General features: G+C 39.1%; 1 protein-coding gene across 4 annotated transcripts in view; it reads right to left on the bottom strand.

The window, feature by feature from the left end:
* Positions 1 to 977: 977 nt before the first annotated feature.
* The window catches only part of LOC131048182 (uncharacterized), a 50,317-nt gene continuing 23,560 nt past the window's right edge, over positions 978 to 27,734 (bottom strand). For all 4 annotated transcript variants that reach the window (XM_059207486.1, XM_057982072.2, XM_057982071.2 and 1 more), the window contains exon 3: positions 978 to 1,566. In XM_059207486.1, coding sequence (XP_059063469.1) covers positions 1,152 to 1,566 — 415 coding nt within the window. In that variant the 3' untranslated portion in view covers positions 978 to 1,151. The remainder of the gene's footprint in view (positions 1,567 to 27,734) is intronic.

Consider the following 27,734-nt stretch of genomic DNA (forward strand, 5'->3'; position numbering starts at 1 on the left):
ATACAGCTCAGAACTATTGATGAGAAGCTTCAAAATTTAAACAAACATGAAATAAGGTAGTTCAGCAAGAAGAATAGGAATAGAGGATGAGCCTGACATAATCCCAATGGCAGAATTCAAATTTCAATTATTGCTCTGCAATTTTAATATAATAATATGAAATAGAGTAAGATGTTCAAATTAAAGTGTTAAATAGCTACACCATGGCTCAATGTTTCAACAGATTTCGAAATAAATATATTCAAGAAAATGGATAAATGCATATTATAGCATGCTCAATTATAATCACCCTATACTTGTTATTCAACCTATCCAAAAGATTGTGACACTAAAAAGGTAGCCAGATTCCACATACGAGAGGACATTCAAGTTTGATTCACCACTTCTGAAATGACATATGAAACATCACATTCCACTATGTCTGATCTTGTAGCCTTTTAAAAGCATATATCAAGACCATATTGACTAAATTAGAAAATTCTCGCAACTATGAAAACAAAGGTACACATGAAACTGTGTTGTACAAGCACCTGATAGTCACTGGCACTGTAAATGCATATGCAACTATTCGATAAATCGTTTTCAAGAGCTATATCATCAAGATGTTGAAATAGTCTATAAGAATAAGTCTGAAAAATAGGATTGACCAACTGGTTGGCATCAGAATGATACATCTTTAAGTTCAATGGTGTCATTATTCTGGCCAGGACTCTGTGCTATATCTTGCCCAAACTTTCAGGCATTGCAAGAATTGAAAGGCAGATTTCCTAAGATTCAAGATATTGTTAACTACTCGAGCACCACAGCATTACCTTTCTAGAAAATTCATAACAAATCCAGTAAAAGAAGAAAACAATAGAACTTGACCATTCTTTTCAAGAGTTGTAATCAAATTCCTTACCTTCTCCATAGGAATCCTAACTGAAACTTCTAGTTATCATCTGGCAAGACAAGTTGTAGGGGAGAAAACAAAGGGCTTTGCAAATTTCCTTTGAATTGCATTATCACCACAGTTAGTCTTTTTTATTTGGAACTCTATTTCTTGAAAAATACCTTGGAGAGTCTTCCCTTCTGCAGTGTTATACAAGTCCGTAAAAGCTCAAAGTTTATGAGCAAAAATAGTTCTATGCCTATAATTCAGCCGGTTACAATTAGTTAATATTGTTTGATGGTTTCCTAAGGTACCTGAGGAAGCTCCACATTACAGTAGAGACAAAAAATAAAATGGCTCCAACAGCAATAGCATATTTGATTCCAAGATTCACCAATAAATTAACTAGCAATCCTGCAAAAACAACCCCAAAGAAATTGGCAGAAAGAGCATCCCAGAAAGGCATATCTAATATCGTAGCTGCAAAGGCTCCAGTCCATGCCCCAGTTCCAGGGAAGGGAACAGCCACAAACAATATCAGGCCAAGCCATTGGAACTCTTCTATAGGACCTGCTTTTTTCCTTGTTCTTTCAACTAGATTTTGCAGGAAGCTTGAAGCAACAGAACTCCTCTTTCCCACAAAATCTGTGATCCGTTTCAAATAGAGTAAAATGAAAGGAATAGGCACCATGTTTCTGCAAAGACAATTTAATTGATCAATGTTATAATTAACACAAACTTGAAACATAATTAAATAGACAGCTAAATGAGGGAAAATTGATTCTGCCGATTTGGATTTGCCTTTTGTAGTCTGTATTGTTTTCTGTTGTACAGAGCAGAGAAACAGGTAAGGATATGATACAGGGCACAGATCACAATAAGTGATTGCATAAGGTACTTGATATGATTTGCGCTTGCAGCTTTTTGATTTCAATATACCAAGTGAGCAAAAGGACACGAACATCAAATTTATTGAAGCAAACGAAATAATTGATGAAATGTACAGCAGCTCTAACTATGATGTAATTTTTTAATCATTTAGTTTATCATATCACATCACAGAGCTAAAATATGCCAGAAACAAAAACGCAATGACAAATCAAAGATGTGTCAGCTGAAATTTCACAGATATAGAGATGCATCCCAATTAGCTTGGGCTATAAGAGGAAAGCAGGAGACAAAAGAAGATGATAAATATAGAGAATCAAAGAAGAAAACCATCAGATGTGGTAGATATTGAGGACTAAGAAGATAACAGAGCTTTGGAAACCTTAGGAGGCTCTTCATTTGTTATGCATCTAATGCTTACAGAAATGGGGCATCTAATTTCAAACAAACTGGAACAATTCTATCAAGATATTGAATGTACTGGTCATTGAACTACAAGCAAGAGGAATTGAAGCCGAAACAGGTGAAAATTTTTGCACAGATAACGCTGGCATCAGAAAAAAAGGAATGTTTGAATTAGCTAGGCATTGTTTCTCCAATGTGATCTCAGATAGCATTAAAAATTAAATATTGAGCTGCAGGAATAACATAGGGATTCCCTCTTTCATTGTTTTTCTATTTCTGAAACAGCAATGGAGATGCAAATAACCTGGAAACATTTCCAAGATGATTCGGACTATTTCCAGAATTTTTAAATCTTCTCAATATTTTGTAACAACCACCCTCGGTTGCTACTAATTATTTTTTTACAAGTACCAACTTAATTGACCAAGCATCTTTGTTCTTAGCTTAGAAGTGTTGACTTAATAATTTCTTCAATTACTTATGCTTACACTCAAAGGTGGTAAGCCCCTAATGACAAGATCATCCCTAGACCTAGTCCTATGCCTCAAGGGTTCATTCTTGATGACCCTGCCTACGTATCCCTTCAAAAGGCTTTGTAGTTTACCCTTGAAGGTTAGTGGGAATTCATTATCTACTCTTGTATGAGTTCTTTGATCTCTCTTTGAACCAGGACTATTTATTAAAATAAGTCCAATCAAAATATAGCAATAAGATAATAACTAATTGCCATCAAGTAGTGTACATACAGACACAATTACTCAAGGATTGTATCCCTTCACAATTCCCCAATTCCACAGAGTGACTCAAGCGTACCTCACAAGATGACTGGCCCATACATATCACATATACATAGTGACTAGCTCTGGCATACGTCACATATACATAGTGACTAGCTCTAGCATACATCACATATACTCAAAGACTAGCTCTATCGTGCATCACATACATAATAATAACATTTACACGGTGAGAGACTAACACATCCACAATGGCTAACTATCACTTGCCCATAGTGCATCCCAATTAAAGGAAATGTCGATGCATTTCACACTACACCATGGGTCACATTCCTTTCCCCAATCTTCTGCACCAATGAGCAAGAAGAAAAAAGGATTCGATGTATCCTATACTACATTGAGTGTTTGTCCTCATCCAAACATGGTAAAGTATACTATTTCTGTGTCAAGATATGCCCAACATTCTACTATGAGCTTGGTCCAATTATTACCTACCTACTTGTTGTGAAGTATTCACACATCGCCCCATTGCAAATGGGGACCCCCTGCTTTTTGCTTTCTAGGGTTTGCTTTCTAGGTTTTTTTAGGGTTTTGCCTATTAGCCTTTGTAGGATGAGTGTTGTCAGGGGGGATCGTTGGATAGCCGGCTCTACTTGAGCTAGGATGGGTCAGTGGATGCTCCGAGTTGGGGTTTCCTTCAAGGTCTTCCTTAGGCTTAGTTTTTGCTAGTGGTGTCCCATTTGAGTCCGAGGAAGTCAGAGAGTGGTTGAGCAAATTTGGCAAGGATATAGAAAGAAATGGATCTAGGATCAAGTCTAAGTCAAAGTCAAGTCAGTTTGGAGGTGAATTGAGCCTACAAAGAGGAATTTCGCTCCTGACCCTTCCAAAGGGTCCAGAGCGAAATTTATATTTCCTCTATTTTGCTCTTTGGCATGACCAAATTTGTAAAACTTCTAAAGCATGGTTTGGGGGCCTTGGGCACATGTTTGCCTTGAGGAAGAGGTTTAAGACTTTGAAATGATGAAAATCAACCTAGGAGGAGAATTTCACTCCTGACCCTTCCAAAGGGTCCAGAGCGAAATCCTCCATTTTGCCCTCTCTTGGCCCTAAAAACCTAGTTTGACCCTGCCTGGACCCAGTTAGGTGATGGATTATCTTGACAGTAAAAGGAAGAAGTTGTTTTGATCAATTTTGGAGGAGAATGAAGTGAACCTAGGTGAGAAACTAGCCAAGGATATGATTTTCGCTCCTGACCCTTCCAAAGGGTCTAGAGCGAAAATCCCATTAAACCTCAATTTCTCACTTATCAAGGCCAAGTTTTGAGTCCTAAGGCATGTATGAAAGTATTTTGACTTGTTCTAAGCCTTAGAGAGTGACTTGAGGTGGAGGAGATGAAGGATTTTAGCCAGGAAGATGAATTTCGCTCCTGACCCTTCCAAAGGGTCCAGAGCGAAATTCACTATAAACCTCTTTTGCTACCTTGTTTAGGATCCAATCCTTGTTCCTTAGGTGGAAAATGATATAAGTTTGCTTCTTGAGGTAGTTTGAAGTTGGAAAAGTGAGTGATCAAGCCTAAACTAAGATTTTCGCTCCTGACCCTTCCAAAGGGTCCTGAGCGAAAATCTTCCTAGACCTCATTCCCTTCCTTGTTTGACCAAATTTTGACATTCAAGACATGATGAAAGGGAGATTGGGCATGTTTTTTGCCTTTGAGAATGTTTGAAGCGTTGAAGAGTGAGGATTTTGTCCAGGAGGGTGAATTTCGCTCCTGACCCTTCCAAAGGGTCCAGAGCAAAATTCCTTACACACCTATTTTTTTACCTTGCTTAGACCACAAACCTTGTCCCTTGAGTGGAGAATGATGTTTAGCTACCTTCTAGAGAGGATTGGAGGTGGAGAAATGAAGGATTCTAGCCTAAAAAGTGAATTTCGCTCCTGACCCTTCCAAAAGGTCCAGAGTGAAATTCTTGAAAGCACTCATTTTCCCTCTAGCCAAAGTCAAGATCTTGGTGGAAATGCAAGAGAAAGGATCTATGTTTGCCTCTCAAAGAGGATTGAAGTTGGAAAAGTCAAGGATCAAACCAAAAACATGATTTTTGCTCCTAACCCTTCCAAAGGGTCCAGAGCGAAAATCTTTGTAGCTCTTATTTTTCTCCTTATTTTGGCTAAGCTTTGGCATGATGGAGAAGGAATTAGTATGTTTTGGCCCTAAGAGGGAGTGGGATGCTTTGGAAGATCAAGATTTTAGCCTAAAAAAGAATTTCGCTCCTGACCCTTCCAAAGGGTCCAGAGCAAAATTCACTATAAACCTCATTTGCTACTTGATTTTGGCATCAATCCTTGTTCCTTAGGTGAAAAATGATCTAAGTTTGCCTCTTGAGGTGGTTTGAAGTTTGAAAAGTGAGTGATCAAGCCTAAACTAAGATTTTCGCTCCTGACCCTTCCAAAGGGTCCAGAGCAAAAATCCTCCTAAGGCTCATTTCCTCCCTAGTTTGACCGAATTTTGATTTGCAAGGCATCTTGAAAGGAAGGATGGACATCTTTTGCCATTGCAAATGTTTGGAAGCATTGAAAAATGAAGGATTTTGAGCCAAATAGTGAATTTCGCTCCTAACCCTTCCAAAGGGTCCAAAGCGAAATTCCTAGAAATACCTATTTTTCCTTGGATAAGGTCAAGTCCTTGGGTTTTTATGGCGTGGATGGAAGTGAGATAGCATGTCTTTGCCTCTTGAGGTGATTTGGAATTGGAGAAATGAAGAATCAAGCCTAAAAAATGATTTTCGCTCCTGACCCTTCCAGAGGGTCCAGGGCGAAATCTTTTGAAACTCCTATTTTTTCACCTTGTTTGGGCCAGGCGAGGAGCTAGTTGTGAGGTAATGTTGAAAAGAGTTCTAAATTGGCCAGGAATGCAAAATTCGCTCTTGACCCTTCCAGAGGGTCCAGAGCAAAATTCTTATGGGGCCTGTCCCTGGGAAGGATTTTGAGCAAACTTTATTTTGATGTCTTCTTGTTGATGATTTAAGGTAGAAAATGCTATGTTAAAATGAATTTATTATATGACCTTAATCATCTTTTGGTTTGTTTTGCAGATGAAAGAAGACCAGGCCAGAGCAGGGACGACCTCTTCCAGTCCAACATCACCAAGGACGACCTCTTCTAGTCCAGCATTTTAAGGAAAGGTACACCATCCATCCTGCACATCAAAGACAAAGGAGGTTAAAGCAAGGGTCCATTAGAGAAGCAGATAGTTTCAAAAGAGTTAATTAAAGTTAGCTTCTCAACATCATCAAATTGAACATCAACCAAGTTGCAAGTGTTAGACAAGGTGGCGTCCCAATCATCATTCCTCCAGTTGGGTTAGTCCACCTCAGCATGTCCAGATTCAATGTAACTGACTCATCAAAGATAACACAAACTTCGATGTACCTACCCCGGTTATCCATTGGTCGAATATTCCAGAGAAGACATGTGTCCAAATAATGCAATTATTTCATTGGCCAAAATTGAGTTTGTTGTAACAAACCCTAATTAGGGTTTTCATTGTAAAATCTCGTCCATTGATCTCAAATTGATCTATGCCATTGAATTGTATTGTGGGCACTATATAAGCCCTGGCTCCTCATTTGTAAAGGCTAATAGTTAGTCTGTAGTTAGAAGGTGAATAATTAGCTAATAGTGAATAATTAGTTGATAAAATAGCAATTAGAGTAGATTAGGAGGACAAGGCAAGAAATTGTTGCCATTGATTGTAAATAAACTCCATTTTCATTGAAGTTATGGTGAAGTGTGTTGTTTCTTTGCAATATGCATGGTCTCTTGTTGAATCTTCATTTTAGATGATAGATAATTAAATTGAATGAAAGAAGTTATTGAATGCACTCGCGTGGAATCCACCTAGTCCAAACCACTAGCCTTTTGCTGACTATAAGAGCACCTTGCGTGGTCAACTGGCATAGAACGAGCTTAATCCCGAGTCATAGCACCTCTGTTGTTCATGCATTATCTTGAATGGTGATCAGTATCTGATGGTGTACGATTTGGACATATTTGAAACATCCCTTAGAAGATCGCACTGAGTTGGTGTTGGATTGTTCAAACCTAATGGTGAGACCCAGCCCAGTAGGACTCCACCTAGTCATTCAATCATCTTCTCGCACTCTAGGTAGTAGAGTAGACTTCCTAAACCCTGCATCTTTTGCCATTTGTTTATCTTCCAGTTAGTAAATAGGACTTGTGATTCCAGCAAATCAGACGTTCAAGTCATCGAGTGTAAGTCCCCTTGTGATTCCAGCAAAATCACATCATACCATGAAGAGCTTATCCATGAGTAGAGATCCTACATAACAGAACCTTGGAGTTGCCTTGACTGATCCTTCGGCAATATCTTTAGCAGTCGGGAAACTTTACTCAAGAGAGGATAAGGTACCCTAGGTATTTTATTATGTGTTCGCATGTGCATAAAAAACATATCAACACTACTCTATGTATGCGGGAAAAGCGGGTCGATAGAACTCGATATGTAAAAATATTCCAAAAAGACTTGTCCACACACACACACAGGACTTCTTGGTGCAAGCTATGGAGTCATGACGTATAACTCAGCTTCCCAAGGTGGGTCCCATGGTTCTCTATCCTACAATGTCCCTCAAACCAATGTTTTTGCTCTCAGATCACTGAGCAAAATGGTTTAGGGATGGCAAATGCAAGAACGAAGGATGCTTTGATAGATTTTAGAATGAAATGCATCCTAAGCTATGCATGATTCTAGAAATGCAATAAACTAGATTTATAAGATGACAAGGTTAGTATGAGTACTATCCTAACATGATATATTTAGTCTATGATTGAGCTAAATGATAAAGAAAGTATTCTAAATATGCATATTTAGACTAATTCCTGATTTAAAAGAGGCTAAAATGGTGAGCATAAAAATGATATGAAAGCTTGAATGTATTTGAGCATAAGTGTGATACTACAAACTTGGATTTATAAAATGGAGGATGGAGAGCTCTATTTATAGCAAAAATAGGACAATGGATGGTTAGGATTGAAAGAGTTGATCAAGGGTTGAGTTTGAAAGTTGGGAATCCATGTTTGCAATTTGCACCAATGAAATGGTGACAAGTGTCAACATAGGGTTGGGTTGAGAGAAGGGGTTGGAGGCATTAAATGCCTGAGAAGACCTTATGGTTATCTAGAAGGTAAGGGTCAAGCCTAAATTAAGATTACCCATTGGATTAAGAGTTAATCCAAGGATAAACCCTTGTGCAAATGATTAAGAGATAATCATGGTCAAAGCATTAAAGGCCTGATGAGACCCTTGGGTTGGATAAAGGTTGAGTTAAAAGAAATTCTTTAACTATGTAAGAGGGTTTGAGTTAACCATTAATGGTTATGAAGACTTTGGGGAATTAAGTGGTTGAAGGCTTGAAGCCTTTAAAGGTTATCAAAGATTTTGAGGAATTAAGTGGTTGGAGGCTTGAAGCCTTTAATGGTTATCAAAGACTTTGAGGATTTGAGAAGTGACCTCCCCTTGCTTAGGGATGTGACAAAGTTTAGAAGAAGGGTTATGCTAATTAGAAGCGATTAGAAGAGTCTAGAAGGGATTAGAAAGGGGTTTAGGAAGGCAAGTGGGAGATGTAGGATTTTGCAGGTGGATGGAGGGATAATAGGATTTAATTGAATTTAATGAATTTCATTCAATTTGGTTGCAATTTGGGGAAATTAAATAAATTAGATTTATTCAATTTAGGATAATTATTTAATTAAATTTGAATTTAATTAAAAGTGTATAGGGGGAATTTAATTGAATAAAATGATTTATTCATTAAATGGGTATAGTGAATTTAATTTAAATAAATTGAGTAATTTACTTAATTAAATAGAGGAATGCGGGTAATTTAATTAAATTGGATTTAATTAAATAGAGAAATGAATATAAAATATTCATTTAGGAATATGGTCATTTTTATACGTCTACACTCTACACTAAGAATTATCTTCCCTGTAGTCCATCGGATGGCTAATCAACAAGGACATCCATTGTCTACATACAACTGGCCCCCAAGCCCACATGCTCCTACCGAAATCTATCCAATACCCTAGATCAATGTGGGGTATCCCTCACTTGCATGCAACTGGCAGTAACCATCCACTAACTAGGTGGTACAGCTAACAATCTATCAGCATAGTACGCTCCTTGACTATAGTCAATCTCAAGTCGATAAGCTTACCTTAAGTGGGTCATAGGATTTATCTTTTGGTGATCACCTCGAATAGAGAGGACTAGTCTACATACTAGAGGAATACAATCCTCTACCTATGCCATCGTAGGGTCCTAACTCCATCCTTCGCCATAAAAGTCAGCACATGTACTTGGCTTAGCACTATAATTGGAAGAGAGGTTCCTAATTCAAAACAAGTAGATCACAATTGACTAATCTAGGAGTATATACACAGTCTTAAAGGTCTGGGATTAAATTTCACAAGCACATAAGATAACTATTGGAATCAATGAAACTGGGAGGGGGGGGGGTGAATCAGTGTTCTACAATTTACAAATTTATTAAATTGATTCTTAAACCACCGGATGCATAATAATGAAAGTAAAGTGCAGAAACATAAACCAATCAACCACAAAACCATAACACCAAGATTTTTACGTGGAAACCCGGAAAGGGAAAAACCACGGTGGGATTTGAACCCACAATATTATTATACTATGGCCGGGAGTATGATAATATTACATAAGGGGAATGCACATGCATTCAGGCACATTGCCTAGAGCTCGCTGCTCAAATACAAAAGAGGGCTACAACCCGAAGGAAGGCTCACTGCTTTACAAGTGAATAGAAATGATTACAATAATGAATGAACTGAAGTATAGCATCTACATATACCTAAAAGCAGTTCCGATTACGCTCAATTTGACTTTTGGAACTGTTATGTCTCTCTGCTTTGTTTTCTTGCTTTGTCATATACCGAAGCACCAAAATCTTCAATCACATTTACCAATCTCCGCACACTCGCTCATACAAACTTCTCACACTCATGTTATCCCACAAAATGCTTAACCAAATCGATCTTATAATCGCACCAACAAAACAAATCAATTTCCATGTCGGGTTCCAAAAACCACATACCACGCAACATGAAACGTGTAACCAACAAGTCGGCTCAATCCGTCCACAAATCCATATGCGGACCCAAACAAGATGATAACAAGCTTCACATAAATCAGCCCAATCTCCTCTAACACTAAACCAATCACCGAAATCATCCCAAGGATTTTGGACCACACATTACATCAAAATGGCTTTGTTCTTCTTGGATTACCGGATACCGGACTTTCAATCTCGCTCATGAATCAACACCGAGTATCAGGATTACAAAACAATTTGTCTCGAACCACAAATCATCTGCCTCTATCACCGCAACCAAAGTTATGCAACCAAAATTAAGATATGCACATTGTACTCATAGTCTACCGGTTACTGAATTCCACCTTCCAGACTTATGCCTCATGATAATATGACTTCTAGTAAATCAAATCTCCATGCACTAGATATGAATTCTGAACTGAGTTGCCATCAATGACGACTCCTAAGCATTTCTCATGCATCAACTTTCACCGAAACAGTGTCTCTTGCCAACAATCTCCCCCTTTGGCATTGATGGCAACACTGTGAAAAATGAACTGTACACTCAAGACTGCAAAACTTCAAAACTTCAAACTTTCCCAAAAATCTCCAAGACTTTACAAACTCAACAAGCTCCCCCTGAGGATTTGCACCATTTTTCACTACGCTCTCTCCCCCTTTGACAACAATGCCAAAGATAGAAATTTGCCAAAATCTATGTACAGGGATATATGCAGTTATTTACAAAAATTTGAAAATATTTGCAAAAATTGTCTTTAGGCTCAACAAGTGGTTATCCCAAGCCTTCTTCAAACTCTCCAAAATACTAATCATCCCACTGAAAAGATATGCATGCATCTCTGCTCCTCTTTTGTCTGCTGAACACTCTTATTCAGAGCATCCTTTGCATCGTGCATACTACTCATCAATGAGTATCCGGGGAGTGATAAGGCTTCTTACTTCTCCCACTCTGTCCTTTTCCTGATTTAAGCTCTTAATCTTATCCAATATACTCATAACTTGACCTTCAAAATTGCTAGCCAAAACTAATTGAGGTGCATAAGACTGAGATATGCTGGCAAGCTGGCCTTCACATTCTTTTATTTTTTTGTCAATGTCAATGGTAAACTTCGGCTAAATTAGACATGACTTGTATATTTGGTCGCCTTCATCTAATGCATCTTGTATACTCTTCATAGCAGTTATTAAACTTGCCTTGTCTCCCTCAATCATCTTCAAAAATGTTTTAAGTCTCATAGCATTAAACTAAGTCAAAACTCTAGCGTCTGCAGCTTTCTCCAAAGACACAAAATGAGATTCTACAGCATTCAACATACTCCTAAGCTTATCGGAGGGAGTATCAGTTATATCCAGTTTGAAGGATGGCAAAATCTTCTCCAATACATTTGCCGCCAATGTTATCAACTCTTTGTCTGCGGTGTGGGACTTGAGTTAGTCCTCATTGGCTTTTGCTTGTGCAAGAGTTGCTAGCTTCAATGCTTGAATAGGAGATAATGAACTCAGATCAATAGGCCCTTGAGTGAAGTCATCTGAATCGATGACAACTTGTTTACCCTTGTCAGCTACAATGTCTCTTGCCACTGTCACCAGAGCCTGATCATCCTTCTCTACTCCTTTCTCCTTCTCTGTTACCTTTGCACTTGCAGCTTTTACTGTATCTTCACCATTCTCCGCATCAACTTTACCAATCTCCTCAACTACTTTCACTGAATCAACATCTATTACCGGAGGGTCTTATTCGACTTCACCGGAGTTATCAACCCTTTGATCAACATCAACTACTGCATGCACTTCCGGAACAGATGTATCATGTGACTGCTCTTTCGGATGAGTGTCATCATGTGCTGGATAAACATCATACCTGTGCTCTTTCAAAAACTGTCTCAGAATTGCTTCGGTCTCTTTAGTCACTTCATCTATTTTACCGAGCATGATTCTATTAACTCTCTTCTTGCTTCTGAATCTTTCCTTTGCTATCTTTAACAATCTATCGACTTCGGCCTTAGAAATTACAGAATTCAAATTTACTAATATATATTCCTTTATCCTTTCATCTTCCAAACTAGTTGTATGTCTCCTTGCATCCAAAATATCTTTGAGGCTCTTGGGTATCATGGATGATAATTCTATTAATGCTTTACTAAAAACATCCATATACTGTACAACTGCTTCTTCCATAGCTCTTTGATCTTTATCATCAAAATTTTCATAATATATAGGTACATTCTTCAAATTTCCTTCCTTAAGCACTTACTTTGTCGGACTTCAGAGCTTCATCTAATTCAGATTTTTGTTTCTTGCTTGCTCTAGCTCTATTGGATGGCTCAGCTTCTGTCCTTGGCTTCTTGGTTGGTTGGGCTCCATCGAATTGAGGCTTCCTTACTACCCTTGCATAAGTGGTTGTCTTCTTCACCTCTTTCACCGCTTCATTAGATTTTGTTTCTATATCCTCAGCAGTGGCTGCAACATATTCTCTTTGGGACATCTCCTTCTTCCTCTTCTTTGCTCCATCGATTGACTTGGCTTGTGGCTTGGGTGGAGGGATAGGCTTCTGAACACCAGAGGTAGGTGCAAACCGGGCTTGCCTTGGCTTGGATTGCTTGGGAGGAGTGGAGACCAATTTTGTCTTCTTGGGCTTTACCATGTCCTCCTCCTTCAGTATATTCTGCTCCCTAGCCCTTTGAACGACTCCTTTTGATACTCCCATTTGTTTTGCAAGTTCTTCAACCTCTTTTCTGACCTTCCTCTTCCTTGCAGGCTCAGTGAATTTTTTATACAGGTCAAAATCCTTCTCCTTGTAGGTACCGAACCTCTCTTCCTTCTCATCTACCAGTTTACTCAACAGGTGTTGAGCATATGCATCAAGTGTGTTTACATCTACCTCATACCCCATGGGCATGATCCAAATTGTTCTAGGTTCTGTTGCCTCCATGTGGCATTGATCTTTATCTACCATAAAGCATATGGTATCTTCATATTTTTCAACAATGTCTTTTGGGATCCTCTCTTTGCTTTGCATCATAGCCTGAAATGATTTGAAGTAACCCCACAAAGCAGATTTCTGAGCTATTGTATCACCCAATCCTTGCAAACCTTCTTTGATTTGGACTGCCACCAATTTATCATAAGCCCACTAAACTTTTCCTATGTCGGGGATCTCATTCAAGAAGTAAAGTGCCAAACAAACAATCAAGGAACCAAATTTGAAAACATGTTTCTTATCTTGCTTGATCTTCTTCAGATTGCTCATTAGCTCACTGAGAAGTACTCCACACAGATCATATCTTTTGTCCTCCTTAAGCATTTGATAGGCCGCATATATTGCAGTACCGGACACTGAATTCTATCTGTTGGACTGGTACACCTTGTATCTTGTCACCATCAAAGCAAATCTTACATCATGCTCTATGATATCACTTATTGTCATTGATCGGTTGTCATGTTGGGATCTGGTAAGTGCGTTCACTGTTGTGTTCTTGACATTTCTCGGACCGGGGATCTCATTGGTTGCACTCAAACAAGTTACCGCTTGAATGGCTTGCTTTGTGATCTTGTGAGGTCTATCTAGCCATATAAACTCATCATGGATTCGGCTCAAGGCATACCTGACCCATTCGAGTTCATTGAACACCGGAAAATGAACAAATTGGATAAAACCCTCATCTTGCAATGATTTAAATTCGAGCTTCAGATTCCCCATTCCATCCATCATAAGCTTGGTGTACAATGATAGGATGTCTGCATTCCCAAGCTCTTCGATATTACAGTGAATATATGCCCTTATATCTTCATTGTGCAATATGCCATACGATACACAGGGAAATGCTCCTTCCGAATCATCTTCAACCGATTTGAATGGATGTCTCTTAAACACTAGCCTTGCCCTTTCAGTGATTTTGACCACCAATGGAGTTGCTACACCAGATGCAGATGCCATTTTGAAATTAGGGTTACAAACAAATAGCTCAAACACAAATAAATACTTTTTCAAGTTCAACCGGATGCTAGGAATCGCTTTCGGATCGCTTCAAGCTCTGTTATCACTGCTTAATCTCGTTCGCCTCGCTCTCCTGCTCTTCTTCTCTGTTCGCAATGTAAGGAATGAATGATAGAATGCCCTTTTTATCTTCTGAAAAACCTAATTTCACGTTGTAATAAATGCACAACCCTAAAGGCTTTCTGGATACCCTGTTTCTTCAAAAATTCATCACCGGATACTCAAATAGGTGTGAAATCTTCCGGATATCAACTGCATAGCTAATCTCCATCATCTGCAACCTTCCTCTGTCGGTTACAGATCTCCGAAAAGGGGTTTTAAGAATCTGCATGAAAAGCTTCTCCCTAAGGCCAAAATGCCTTAGTTACTAGATGAGGTTCCAACACCGGAATCAAGTGTGGAGCCATTCTGAACATTTGAATCTTCCTTCTTAACCCACATCTTCTTATGCTGCTCTCTAATTTCTTCAACCTTTGCTTTGCCCTTCTCATCTGATTTGTTCTTGTCTACCGAGCATTCTTGCTTCCGCAATATTTTGCAATGTGACCAGATTTGTTGCATGCATAGCAAACAACATTTCCTTTCATAGGCTTGAAGTTCATCTGATTTGGTCTCATCCTGCATTGGTTAGAAATGTGTCCAAACATTCCACAAGCATAGCATCTCTTATTTTGGAAATTATTCATCACTGCTCTACACGTGTTTGACTTATGACCAATGTTGTTGCATTTGAAACATTGACTGGTAAAGGTATGACCAGTATTCATCACCCTATTTTTGCATTCTTTTGCCATATGACCGGCTTTATTGCAAACAAAACATTTACCATTGAATTTATAAGCATTAGGCTGTCTTACCGGAGGTCTTTTGTTCTTCTGATGATTCCTTCTCCAGAACCGGAGGATTCTCCTTTCTCATATCCAAGTCCTCGCATGTCTTTTCCACTTCTCTGACTTTCTAGCATCTCATCTAGCCTAGCTAAGCTAGCTTTGAATTTTTCTTTGTACTCAATGGCAGTGGAAAGTTCATCTCTCAGAATTATGATCTGCCTTTCAAATACTTGTCCATCATTCTTGGATTGCACCAATTCAAGTATCGACTAATCATTCTCATAATTCAATCTACAACATTCATCAGATCTATCCTTCAATGACTGAATCTGATTTTCCTCATTCTTCTTCCTGTCTTCAATCTCCTTTGTCAGCTTCATCACAATGGATTGCATCTCATTCTTCAGGACTGTATTCTCTCTAGCAAACTTCTCACATTCATCTATCTTGTCTTGTAGGGCTTGATTGTCAATGCTTTGTTCTTCTTTCTCCTTGAGTTTATCCATCGATTCCTTTCTCTTCTCTCTGGATGTGCTCACTTGTTCTTTCAAAGATTCAATGAAATTTTCAGCTGCTTCCAGACTTCTCCTCAAGCTACTTTTCTATTTCATAGCTGCATCAACATCTTCAAGTGCCACAGTGAGTTGCTTCTGCAAATTGGAGTCCATTGATTCAATCTTCAAGGTCTTCCTCAAGTTGTTAGGCTTCTTCCGAGAAACTAGGCTCTGATACCAATTGTTGGAATCAATGAACACTGAGAGGGGGGGGTGAATCAGTGTTCTAAAATTTACAAACTTATTAAATTGATTCCTAAACCACCGGATGCATACGAATGAAAGTTAAATGCAGAAACATAAACCAATCAACCACAAAACCATAACACCAAGATTTTTACGTGGAAACCCGGAAAGGAAAAAACCACGGTGAGATTTGAAACAACAATATTATTATACTATGGCCAGGAGTGTGATAATATTACATAAGGGGAATGCACTTGCATTCAGGCACACTGCCTAGAGCTCACTACTCAAATACAATAGAGGGCTACAACCCGGAGGAAGGCTCACTGCCTTACAAGTGAATAGAAATGATTACAATAATGAATGAACTGAAGTATAGCATCTACATATGCCTAAAAGCAGTTCCAGTTAGGCTCAAATTGACTTCTGCAACTGTTTTGTCTCTTTGCTCTGTTTTCTTGCTCTGTCATATATCGAAGCACCAAAATCTTCAATCACATTCACCAAACTTCGCACACTTGCTCATACAAACTTCTCACACTCATGCCATCTCACAAAATGCTTAACCAAATTGATCTTATATATCCGCACCAACAAAACAAATCAATTTTCATGTCGGCTTTCAAAAACCGCATAACACGCAACATGAAACGTGTAACCAACAAGTCGACTCAATCCGTCCACAAATCTATATGCGGACCCAAACAAGATGATAACAAGCTTCACATAAGATGGCCCAATCTCCTCTAACACTAAACCAATCACTGAAATCATCCCAAGGATTCCAGACCACACGTTACATCAAAATGGCTCTGTTCTTCCTAGATTACTAGATACCAAACCTTCAATCTTGCTCACGAATCAACACCAGATATTAGGATTACAAGAGAATCTACCTCGAACCACGAATCAACGCCGGATATTAGGATTACAAGAGAATCTGCCTCGAACCACGAATCATTTGCCTCTATCACTGCAACCAAAATTAAGATATGCACACTATACTCATACTCTACCAGTTACTGAATTCCACCTTCCAAACTTATGCCTAATGATAATATGACTTTTAGTAAATCAAATCTCCATGCACCGGATATGATTTTTGAACTGAGTTGCCATCAAAGACAACACCTAAGCATTTCTCATGCATCAACTTTCACCAGAATAGTGTCTCTTGCCAACAATAACATGGATCCAACATAAAATGGCCTCTACTCAATAGATAAACAAACCAACTATAAGGTAGTCAATGCTTTCACTTCATTCGATTCGTCATTCGAAAACATGTTATGTATTAAATACAAGTTATCAGTTTTTGTATAAATTTCATAACCATCTAATACCCCCATAATGGACTCATTTGAATCCTAGTGAAGAGAGAAGGTCAAACTAATTAGAAACAACCCCATAACTTGGGAGTTATCCACCCCCTAGACCCTCTCCCTATGGACTTAAGGTCAGCAGGGCATCCTTCACCCAAGGACCACCTATGTTCCCACTTCCAAACAAGTCAAAGTCACACGTAGTTCTCCTCACAAGGTTTCTCAAAGTTCAAAGGACTCACACACAAGTTCTCCATAATTAAGGTTTCATTAAATAATTAACTAATAATAATAGTTGGAAAATCATAACTAAGTTCATACTTAACCAACTTTTGTACTATAACACTTCCCTTTTAGGATGTCAAAGTTTTGACTCAATGTCCATTCATTATTATTCATAAACCAACTTGAACATCCCAAGGTCAGTTTTATCAACCTAGGGTCTAAATTTATTATTCAACCTGAAATTACTCTAGTACGCACAAACCCATAGCAAAACGCTTCCATTTGAAATTCACATAATAGAATTAATATGGAGGATCTTCTACCCTTGCGGTCAATATTTATCTTAGTCATATAAAAGTCTTTACCCCAATATCCAAATACCATTCTAAATTTATATAGCATATATTATCATTACACTAAATGAGGATAAATTGACATTAAAATTACTTAATTCACCTATTGCCACTATAATAGAATTTTCCAAATGGCCCATAATCACATGCATCTTGGTATCTTCTCAATATAACCCTACCTCTAACATTTCTAGTATTACAAGCATCCAAAATCTCATGGGTCTAACAATATAGGTGTAACCTTGCCTTGGTCATTAATCCTACCCAATATTCCATTACCCAACACAACCATCAGTACCCCTTCCTTCATTCCCATGATAGCTCTAGTAACAAGGTTCTCATATTTAAAAACGTTTGTAGACATCATGTAGTCATATAAAGTATTTACCACGGTATCAACGGATTATCAGAATTAAAGATATATTTAGTAAAGTGTGGTGGTAGCACCACTAAAAAAAGTCAACCTTAATTACAATGTAATGCAATCAGAAGTCAAGGCTCATATTAAATATATCTTATTCTTGGTTCATGTTATAAGGTTATCTTATAGCTAAAGATTTGATCCAAAACTATTTGCCATCTTATTTATCTTAAAGTTCAAACATAAAGTTATTCAAATAATTAACCCTTCATTATAGTAAGCTCAGATAATAAATTTTCCCCAAATCATCTCCATGATGCAAAGGTTACTGTTATCATAAAAGCTTGCACCCTTGCTAAGCTATCAACTCGGCAACCTTGTGAAACATGGAAACAACCCCGAAGTGTGGGACCTTGCGCAAGGGGGGTGAATCTCTGAAGAAGGCCGGCTTCCTTCTCAATCCAGGTGTAGGTGTTGAACCAACTCAACACTTCAAAACTTACTCCTAAGCCTATCCTAACAACTTACAAAGGTAAAGGGAAGAGAGAATTGCTTAAAATAAAAGGAGGTGATGCACCAAGAAGAGATTGTTCCTCTCCCTACCCGAAATACGCAAAGAATCAATTGAAATACCTAGGAGATGCAAAAACTTCAGTTGTATGAGTGACCCCAATGCATGTATGGAGGTTACAATTCGTTGAATGTCAAGAGGGGAGAAGGTTTACCACAAGTCACACTCAGAAATAAATTAACACAGCATATATGAGAGAAGAGCCACAAAACATACACCTATGATAAGGTAAGGAAACATACACAGCATACATAAGTTGAAGAAAGGCAAGAATAGCAATTTCAATTCATTCGAAGGCCAATGGCCAAACTTACAGTTGCAAAATGCAGAATAATACAAGAGAAGTGAGAGAGCATAGAATAGCTCAAGCCAGCAAGGAGAGAACCCTTTGCAATGAGGCTTAACAGCCTTTATATAGAAAATTGGTTACAAGAGTGATCATGACCCCTGTGTGTAGAGAAATGTTAGTCTAAGAGTGCAAGGAAGTGCATGCACTTGACTTCTGTACATGCAAGCAACCTAGCTATACCCTGAAAATGCAATCCTGAGAAGGGTGGATTGACTGACCTTCCAAAGTCGGAGCATGCAAACATGACATTAGTCACCACAACAAGCATGGCCCTATACCTCTCTTGATGAAAATCTTGCCAAAAACATTAAATGCACCCTTGTGGCTCCACAAAAGAAGGTGCACAAGTCACAAAAGTCGTCGGAGCATTTAAAGCTTTGAGTGTTGATCACGCCATCCAGAAGTGTTGCCAGCCGGAAAGAAATCTGAGGACTTCGGAAACTCGGGTTCCTGAAGTGGGGAAGACAAGGAAAGAACTTCGAAACCTCCGAGTTCTAGGGTTCCAGGAAGGAGAAAGGAGAGCAGCAGGGAACTTCGAAACCTCAGGGTTTCGGAGTTCCGGGGAACTAAAAAAGGCCTAAGGAAGGAACCTCGGAACCTCAAGGTTCTGGAGTTCCAAGAAAGAAGAAGGGAAGCAAAGGAAGAGAACGTCGGAACCTCGGAGTTCCAGAGAAAGAAAGGAAGAAAGGCTAGGAGGGAACCCTGAATGGGGTTCTGGAGTTCCGGAGAAGGCAAGGGAAAGGAACTTCAGAACCTCAAAGTTCCGGAGTTCCGGGGAACTGAGAAGGAGGCAAGGAAAAGGTGGGACTTAGCAAAGGAACTTCGGAACCTCGGGGTTCCGGAGTTCTGGGGAAGGGAGGAAAACGAAGAGGGAACTTCGGAACCTTGGGGTTCCGGGGTTCCAGAGTTCCAGAGAAGAAAAACAAGGGAAGGCAAAGAGAAGGGAAGGCAAAGAGAAGGAACTTTGGAATCTCGGGGTTCCGGAATTTCCGGGGAAGGAAGAAAAGACTAAGGGAGGAACTTCCTCAGGGCAAGGCAACACCTCACACTTCATAATTCTTCTGCTTTTCTCCTTGATCAACTGGGACAGTACTGGTCCATGGATCGTATCTCTGATCGGTTCTTACTGATGGACCAAGGGTGTCATTAAATGACAACAGTTACGTTGGTCACCTAACAAGAAATTCTCTTTGTTTGCACAAACAATACTTGATCATTGGACCAAGACCCTATGTAATAGTGAATACAAACATAATTCCACATCCAAAAGTTATATCCTAATACAAAGCCATATAAGGTGTAATTTCCAAAGTCTCACCCTACATCATGTAATAATATGTTCTTGCACATACATCTTATATTCACAAATTCAAAACTTCTCATTAATGTATAAATATGATCAAATGGTACAATTTGGTATATCATACCAAATTGAATGCTCACACTACCAAGTATAGAGATAGCGGATTTAATTACTAATCCCTCCATAGTGATGATCTATTTATGAGTATGTAATGGGCAATGATAACATACAATACCATACAACATGTTTCTATTCATGATTCTAAAGGAACTCTTACAATATTGTTCATCTAACTAAGATCAAAATACCTGACCCAAACTAATAATAATAGTGTCCTACATATCAAGATATTATAATTTATAACTAAGAGGATATCATAGTATAAGATCACTACAGCCCAAAGTGTCACCACAACACACCCAAGATGCAAACCTTGATATGGCTCCATGAGGTGTCCTATTATAAACTAAGTTACTGATTCTTCCCAAAAAGCCTTGGATCCTGATCCAGATTCCGCTCGGGTCCTGGTTCGAGCCTGATTCTCGGTGGATTCCTCTTGGGTCCTTCCCAAGTGGCTGGGTCCTTTGTGTGACCTGCGTGTTGGTTCCCAAAACCACAGATTGGAAAACTTATGGGTTTGCCAAATCCTCAACTAATCCAACTAGCTTTGGCCAACGAATAGGGATGGTCGAAGACCAAATCCCTCTGCGCTTAAGGCTCCACTGAACCTAGGTGGGTATACCTCTCCCTCTCAAGCACAAAAAGAGTTATTTAAAGTGGATTTAAGCTTTATGGTTAGCAAATGCAAAACTGGCAAATGATTGTTCTGCAATTATGCTTTATTATGTGCTTTAAGTGAATGCCTTTGAAAGAAAAGAAAATGATTATGATAGTATAATAAAAATATGAATGCTTTCAGGACTTAAAAGAAATATGCAAAAATCAGTTCATATAGAGTTTGGGAAGAATGTTTCTCTATCAAGGACCTTAGATGCATGGCCAACCAAGACCTTAAAAGATGAATAATAGACCAGTGCCTCTATCCAGGGATATTTATGACACTTTGTGGACAAAAGATCTTATCAACTCCTGAGACAATATTAATCATCAACTATGAAGGTTTCAGTATGTGTTGCACAAACAATGAAAACCCACTCTCATATTTAATGTAACATCATGTGATGGCACATCATAGCAAATCAAATGACAGATTTATCAAGAGGACAAAGACAACTTATCAACACAAAAGTATGCACAATATTTAGAAAAAGAAACAATGAACCTTGTATATTAATCCTTAGGAAATGATTGCATGCATAAGCTACACTTGAAAATACTCCATTACAGTCTGTTTGCACAAAAAGATACTTCTTCTTCCTATAGACTTCCCTAATACATATAACTTGCAGTCCTTCCAGGCAGTATATTTTTCCATGAACCCTCCGAATGGATTTTACATACAAAATGACTTATTACAAACACATGCTAAGAGATACGAATGAAAGGACACACCCTTTCATTATCCTAAACAACCTAACTAAAACATCAATTGCACTATAAACATAAAACTAAACAATGAACTAAGATTTTTGATCCAGCTGTTGTCCACACTTCTGAATGTGCCACAAATAGCCCGCATCTTTGTAGGTTGTAGCGTTGAATACAGCATCCCTGGCTGTGTTCTCGATCACGTAAAAGTTCTCGAACTAATCAGCTGTGTCATTCATATCAAGAATATCCGTCTTGGCAATGGCTTGGGCTGCACTAAGCAAAGACTTACACTCAGAAAGCCATACGGTCTTATCCTTAATTACACCTGCATCATCTACCAAACTGGGAACACCATGCTGAACAATTTGCTGGCACTCGTCAAATTCAGATTTCAATTCCTTCGTAAATTCATCATGTGTGACAAGCAAACCCTGAACCTTTTTCTTTACCTTTTCCCTAGTCGATGCATCTTGTAACAACAGGTTGAGTCTATCTCGAATTCTGGTGTTAGAAACCGTATTGTCCATGTTTCTCTGATATATATCCCAGAATTCATCCAATGCCTTCTCCATGTTATCATATTTTTTACTCGTCAATACACAAGCAAGCAGTATCAGCCCTGATGCTCTTCATCTCCCTCTTCAACTTAGTGTGCTCATAAGCTAATTTTTCAAATTTCTTCTTCCAGTGGCCTCCTGAATCAGTAATTTGAGGGATCGGATGCCCACTCCTCTTAAGGGTTTCCTCATATAAGGCCTTATATTTATTTTTCTCTGCTGTCTCGTGTTTCATCTGAGCTTTATTGAATTTTGAGATATTAATACCTATGTCAGTAGTGACCGTAGGATCTACCTCTCCAACTTTCAGGGTCATCATGTGACCAAAAGCTTTATCCACATCTATGATTTTTGGCCTTTTATTCAGGGGGTACAAGGCCCATAACAACATTGCTTGTTCATCCGGATCATACCTCGATCCAATGAATATATCATTAACCCCTTGGACATTCAACTTGAAGTCCTTGTTGTCTACATGTAATAAACTATCAAAAAAGAATGATGCACTCAAATCCCATCCTGGGAAAAGAATAATACCTGCTTCCACTAGGAACTGCCTTCCTCTCTGAGGGGTCATTGTTTCCATTTCTGCATCAATATCAGCTTTAAGCTTCTGCAACATTTCCTCCTCATTCTCTGGTGTGATATTTGGCATTGCTTCCCTCAGCTTCTTCCCTTTGAAGTGGTATAAGAAGGATTTAAGCTCTTTAGACTTGATGAATTGATCATCTGAAACAAATGAAGTGTGCTCTATCATCCTTTCATCCGTTTCTGCATTTAGCACAACGAGGAGCTTATCCTGTGCTTCTAGTTCCTTCTCTTTCTCAAGTGCACGGAGCTTGGAAACTACTTCGTTCTCCCCTGAATCACTTTGAGCTGGGTCTCCCTCACTATTTTCTAGTCTCTGTCTTTTCTCCTCCAGTTTCTTCTCCAAGGTCTCCATAACCTCTGCAAGCTCCTCCACTTCCTTATTCTTACACATGTCTTCAAACTCATCCTCCTGATGAAAGTAATCTCCCAACTCTTGTCTCTTCTTGCTCGTGTGGATGTAGCCCTCAAGATCATAATGCGTTCTAGATGTGTGCTGGAACAGGTTGTACTCATCCACCAACTTCCTGTCAATAGCATCATATGCTCTAGTAGATACAATTTTAAAATTCAGGAAATGAAGTGTGCCAGGGAGGAAGGCTTGCTTGTGTGCACCTTCGAAATGTTTGGCAATAGAGACACTTAATTGCCTTACAATTTCCAAAAAAGCAATCATGTCCGGTGCAGGCTTCAATAGCACATAGGGGTAACCTTCAAATCCATAGCACCGAACAAAAGTGTAGTTTTGGCATGAATACCAATCACCCCAATTGTGATTAACCTTCGGATTTTTGTGCTCATGAGGCCTAAGAAACTTCTTTACATCCTCAGAAAATGATCCCTGCAGAGGCTCACCAAAGAGCAAGAAAATTGGCTTAACAAAGAATTCTTCAAATTTGAGGTAATGAGAATTTACATATCTGTAATATTGTTGTGACGTATTCACACATCGCCCCATTGCAAATGGGGACCCCTACTTTTTTTTGCTTTCTGGGGTTCGCCTTCTAGGTGTTTAGGGTTCGTTTGTTAGCCTTTGCATTTTGAGTGTCACCAGGGGATCAATAGGATGGTAGGCTTTGCTTGAGCCAAGGGAGTCAGCAGGTGCCCCAGAATTAGGGTTTCTTTGAGAGTCTTCCTTAGGGCCTGGTTTTGCTCTCGTTGCTAATTGTGTCTTGCTTGGTGAGTGAGTATCATCCTTGAAGGTCTGAGTTAGGTCGAGTTGATGAGTGATGAAGTCTGGAATGTCATCCTGATCTTCAAATGCCCTGAAATTTGGCTAAGTCTGGAATGCCCTGATCCTGAAATTTGGCTAAGTCTGGAATGTCCTGATCCTGAAATTTGACTAAGTCTAGAAAACTGAAGAATCCTCCAAAAACTAGATTTTGCAATATAACTCCTGGAGGTCCGAAACCACTCTCAAACATCCTGGAAGTATATATGGAATATAACTTAAAGTATAAGAACATACTTAAATGTTATATTCCATAAAATGATCCTGGCGGAGAGTCCAAAATGTCAAATTTCGCTCCTGACCCTTCCAAAGGGTCCAGAGCGAAATTCTCCATAAGACATTCTACTTTGACCAAAACCTAGAACTAACGCATTCCCAGGCTTGAATGAAGGTAAAAGCGCTTGTTTGAATGAAGAAATGTGAAAATGAAGTCAAGATCTTGGCCAAGAATAGGGATTTTGCTCCTGACCATTCCAAAGGGTCCAGAGCGAAAATCCTTGAAGACCTCAAATTCTCACTTATCAAGGCCAAATTTCTAGTTCCTTAGGCATGTTTGGGGGTGTCTTGACATGTTCTAACTTAGGAGGTGAGTAAAGGTGGATGAGGTGAAGATTTTAGCCAAGAATGTGAATTTCACTCCTGACCCTTTCAAAGGGTCCAGAGCGAAATTCTTGAAACACTCATTTTTTCCTTTAGCAAGAGTCAGGACCAAGGTGGAGATGCATGAAGAAAGATCTATGTTTGCTCCCCAAGGAAGATTAGAGTTTGAAAAATCAAGAATCAAGGTCAAAACATGATTTTCGCTTTTGACCCTTCCAAAGGGTCCAGAGCGAAAATCCTTATAACTCCTGTTTTCTTCCTTATTTTGGCTAGGCGTTGGCTTGATGGGAGATGAATGGGTATGTTTTTGCCTTGAGAGGGAGTTTGATTGATTTTGAAGAACAAGATTTTGGCCTAAAGGAGAATTTCGCTCCTGACCCTTCCAAAGGGTCCAGAGCGAAATTCATCATAAACTTCATTTGCTACCTTGTTTGACAACCTTCTTCCTCAGGTGGAAAATGATCTAAGTTTGCTTCTTGAAGTGGTTTGAAGTTTGAAAAGTGAGTAATCTAGCCTAGAATGAGATTTTCGCTCCTGACCCTTCCAAAGGGTCCAGAGCGAAAATCCTCCTAAGGCTCATTTCCTCCCTAGTTTGACCAAATTTTGAGTTGCAAGGCATCTTGAAGGGAAGTGTGGATATGTTTGGACTTTGGAAATGTTTGAAAGCCTTGAAAAAATGAAGGATTCTAGCCAAGAAGGGGAAATTCATTCCTGACCTTTCCAAAGGGTCCAGAGCGAAATTCTGGATAGGTCCTGTCCCTGGCTAGGTTTTTGAGCGAATTTGACTTTTTAGGCCTTGTGAAGATCAAACCAATGTTGCCAAGTTGGGAAGTGGATTCAGTATGGGGAGTCCAGATGAAGTGAAGTGAAGAAAGTGAAATTTAGTGCGAATAGGCAAGCAAAAGGTGAATTTCGCTCCTGACCCGTCCAAAGGGTCCAGAGCGAAATTCATCAAAGTCACTATTTCCTCTTCGTGTCAAGACAAGATTTTGATTCCTAAGGCATGAAAAGGCTGGAGAGAGGTTTATTTAAGCCTTGCAAGATGAATTGGAGTGAAAAAATGGGGTAATTGAGGCCTAATCAAGAAAATCGCTCCTAACCCTTCCAAAGGGTCCAAAGCGAAAATCTTAAAATCACCTATTTTCCTTGCAAGTCTAGTCAAACATTAGGTTTTCATGGCTTGGATGGGTGCGAGGAGACATATTCTTGCCTTTTGAAGTTAATTGATGTTGAAAAATGATGGAAATTAACCCAAACCAAGGATTTCGCTCCTGACCCTTCCAAAGGGTCCAGAGCGAAAATCCTAAGATCACCCTTTTTCCTTGCAAATCAAGTCAAGATTTTGGTTTTTTATGACCTGGAGAGGAGTGAGGCAATGTGTCCTTAGTCTTGGAGGAGAATTGAAGTTGAAAGGATGAAGGAACATGCTCAAAACAAGAAATTCGCTCCTGACCCTTCCAAAGGGTCCAGAGCGAAAAACACTAAAACCATCCTTTTCTCCAAATTTTGTGCTAAGTCAGGCCTGGACTAGGGTGAGAAAAGCTATTTGGAATGCCTTGGAAAGATGTTTGACCCTCAAAAATGTGAATTTTGAGCTAAAGTTGGAATTTCGCTCCTGACCCTTCCAAAGGGTCCAGGGTGAAATTCATTATAGGTCCTGTCCTTGGCCATGATTTCTAGTGAAATTCTCTTTTCTAGTCACTTTGAGGTCAAGAGAAATGTTGCAAGCATGGGAGAGGGATCCAAGGATAAGAGTCCAAGTAAACAAAGTGAAAAGAATGGAATTGAATGAGGATAAACAAGCAAATCATGAAATTTGCTCCTGACCCTTCCAAAGGGTCCAAAGCGAAATTCTTCATCTACCTATTTCCTCCTTGTGTCAAGTCAAGACTTGGAGGCCTAAGGCAAAGTTGAGGTTAAATTGATGTTACTTTGCCCTACAAGATGAATTGAAGTGAAGAAAATGAAGAGTTGTGACTTAAAAGGTGAATTTCGCTCCTGACCCTTCCAAAGGGTCCAGAGCGAAATTCCCAATTTCACTCAATTTGCTCATGATAAAGATCAAGGTGAAGAGTTGGTTGTGAGGTAATGTTGAAAAGAGGTCTAAATGAGCCAAGAATGCAAATTTCGCTCCTGACCCTTCCAAAGGGTCCAGGGCGAAATTCTTATGAAGCCTGTCCCTAGAAAGAATCTTGAGCAAACTTCATTTTGATGTCTTCTTGTTGATGATTTAAGGTATAAAATGCTATGTCGAAATGAATTTATTATGTGTCCTTAATCATCTTTTGGGTTTGTTTTGCAGAGGAAAGAAGACCATAACAAGGACGACCTTCTCCAGTCCAACATCAACAGGGACGACCTTTTCGGTCTAGCATCATCAAGGACGACATCTTCCAGTCCAAGGTACATCATCCATCCTGCACATCAAAGACAAAGGAAGATAAAGCAAGGGTTCGTTGAAGAAGCAGATAGTTTCAGAAGAGTTAATTAAAGCTAGCTTCGCAACATCATCAAATTGAACATCAGCCAAGTTCCGAGTGTCAGGCAAGGTGGCATCCCAGTCATCACTCCTCCATGTTGGGTTGATCCACCTCAGCGTGTCCAGGTTCAATGTACCTGACTCATCAAAGATGACACAAACTTCAATGTACCTACCCCGGCTATCCATTGGTCGAATATTCCAAAGAAGACATGTGTCCAAATAATGCAATTATTTCATTGGCCAGAATTGAGTTTGTTGTAACAAACCCTAATTAGGGTTTCATTGTAAAATCTCGGCCATTGATCTCAAATTGATCTAAGCCATTGAATTGTATTGTGGGCACTATATAAGCCCTGGCTCTTCATTTGTAAAGGTTAATAGTTAGTCAATAATAGCTAATAGTTAATAGTTAGTAATAGAGGCCAGAATAGTAGAATAGCAATTAGGGTAGATTAAGAAGAGAAAGCAAGACATTGTTGCCTTAATTGTAAAGACTTCTTTTCATTGAAGATATGGTGGAATATGTTGTTTCTTTGCAATGTGCATGGTCTGTTGTTGAATCTTCATTTTTGATGATAGATGATTAAATTGAGTGAAGAAAATTGTTGAATGCACCTGTGTGGAATCTGTCTAGTCCATACCACTAGCCTCTTACTGATGGTAAGTGCGCCCT

This window comes from Cryptomeria japonica, chromosome 6 (assembly GCF_030272615.1).
Source record: "Cryptomeria japonica chromosome 6, Sugi_1.0, whole genome shotgun sequence".
In the NCBI taxonomy this organism is placed as follows: Eukaryota; Viridiplantae; Streptophyta; class Pinopsida; order Cupressales; family Cupressaceae; genus Cryptomeria; species Cryptomeria japonica.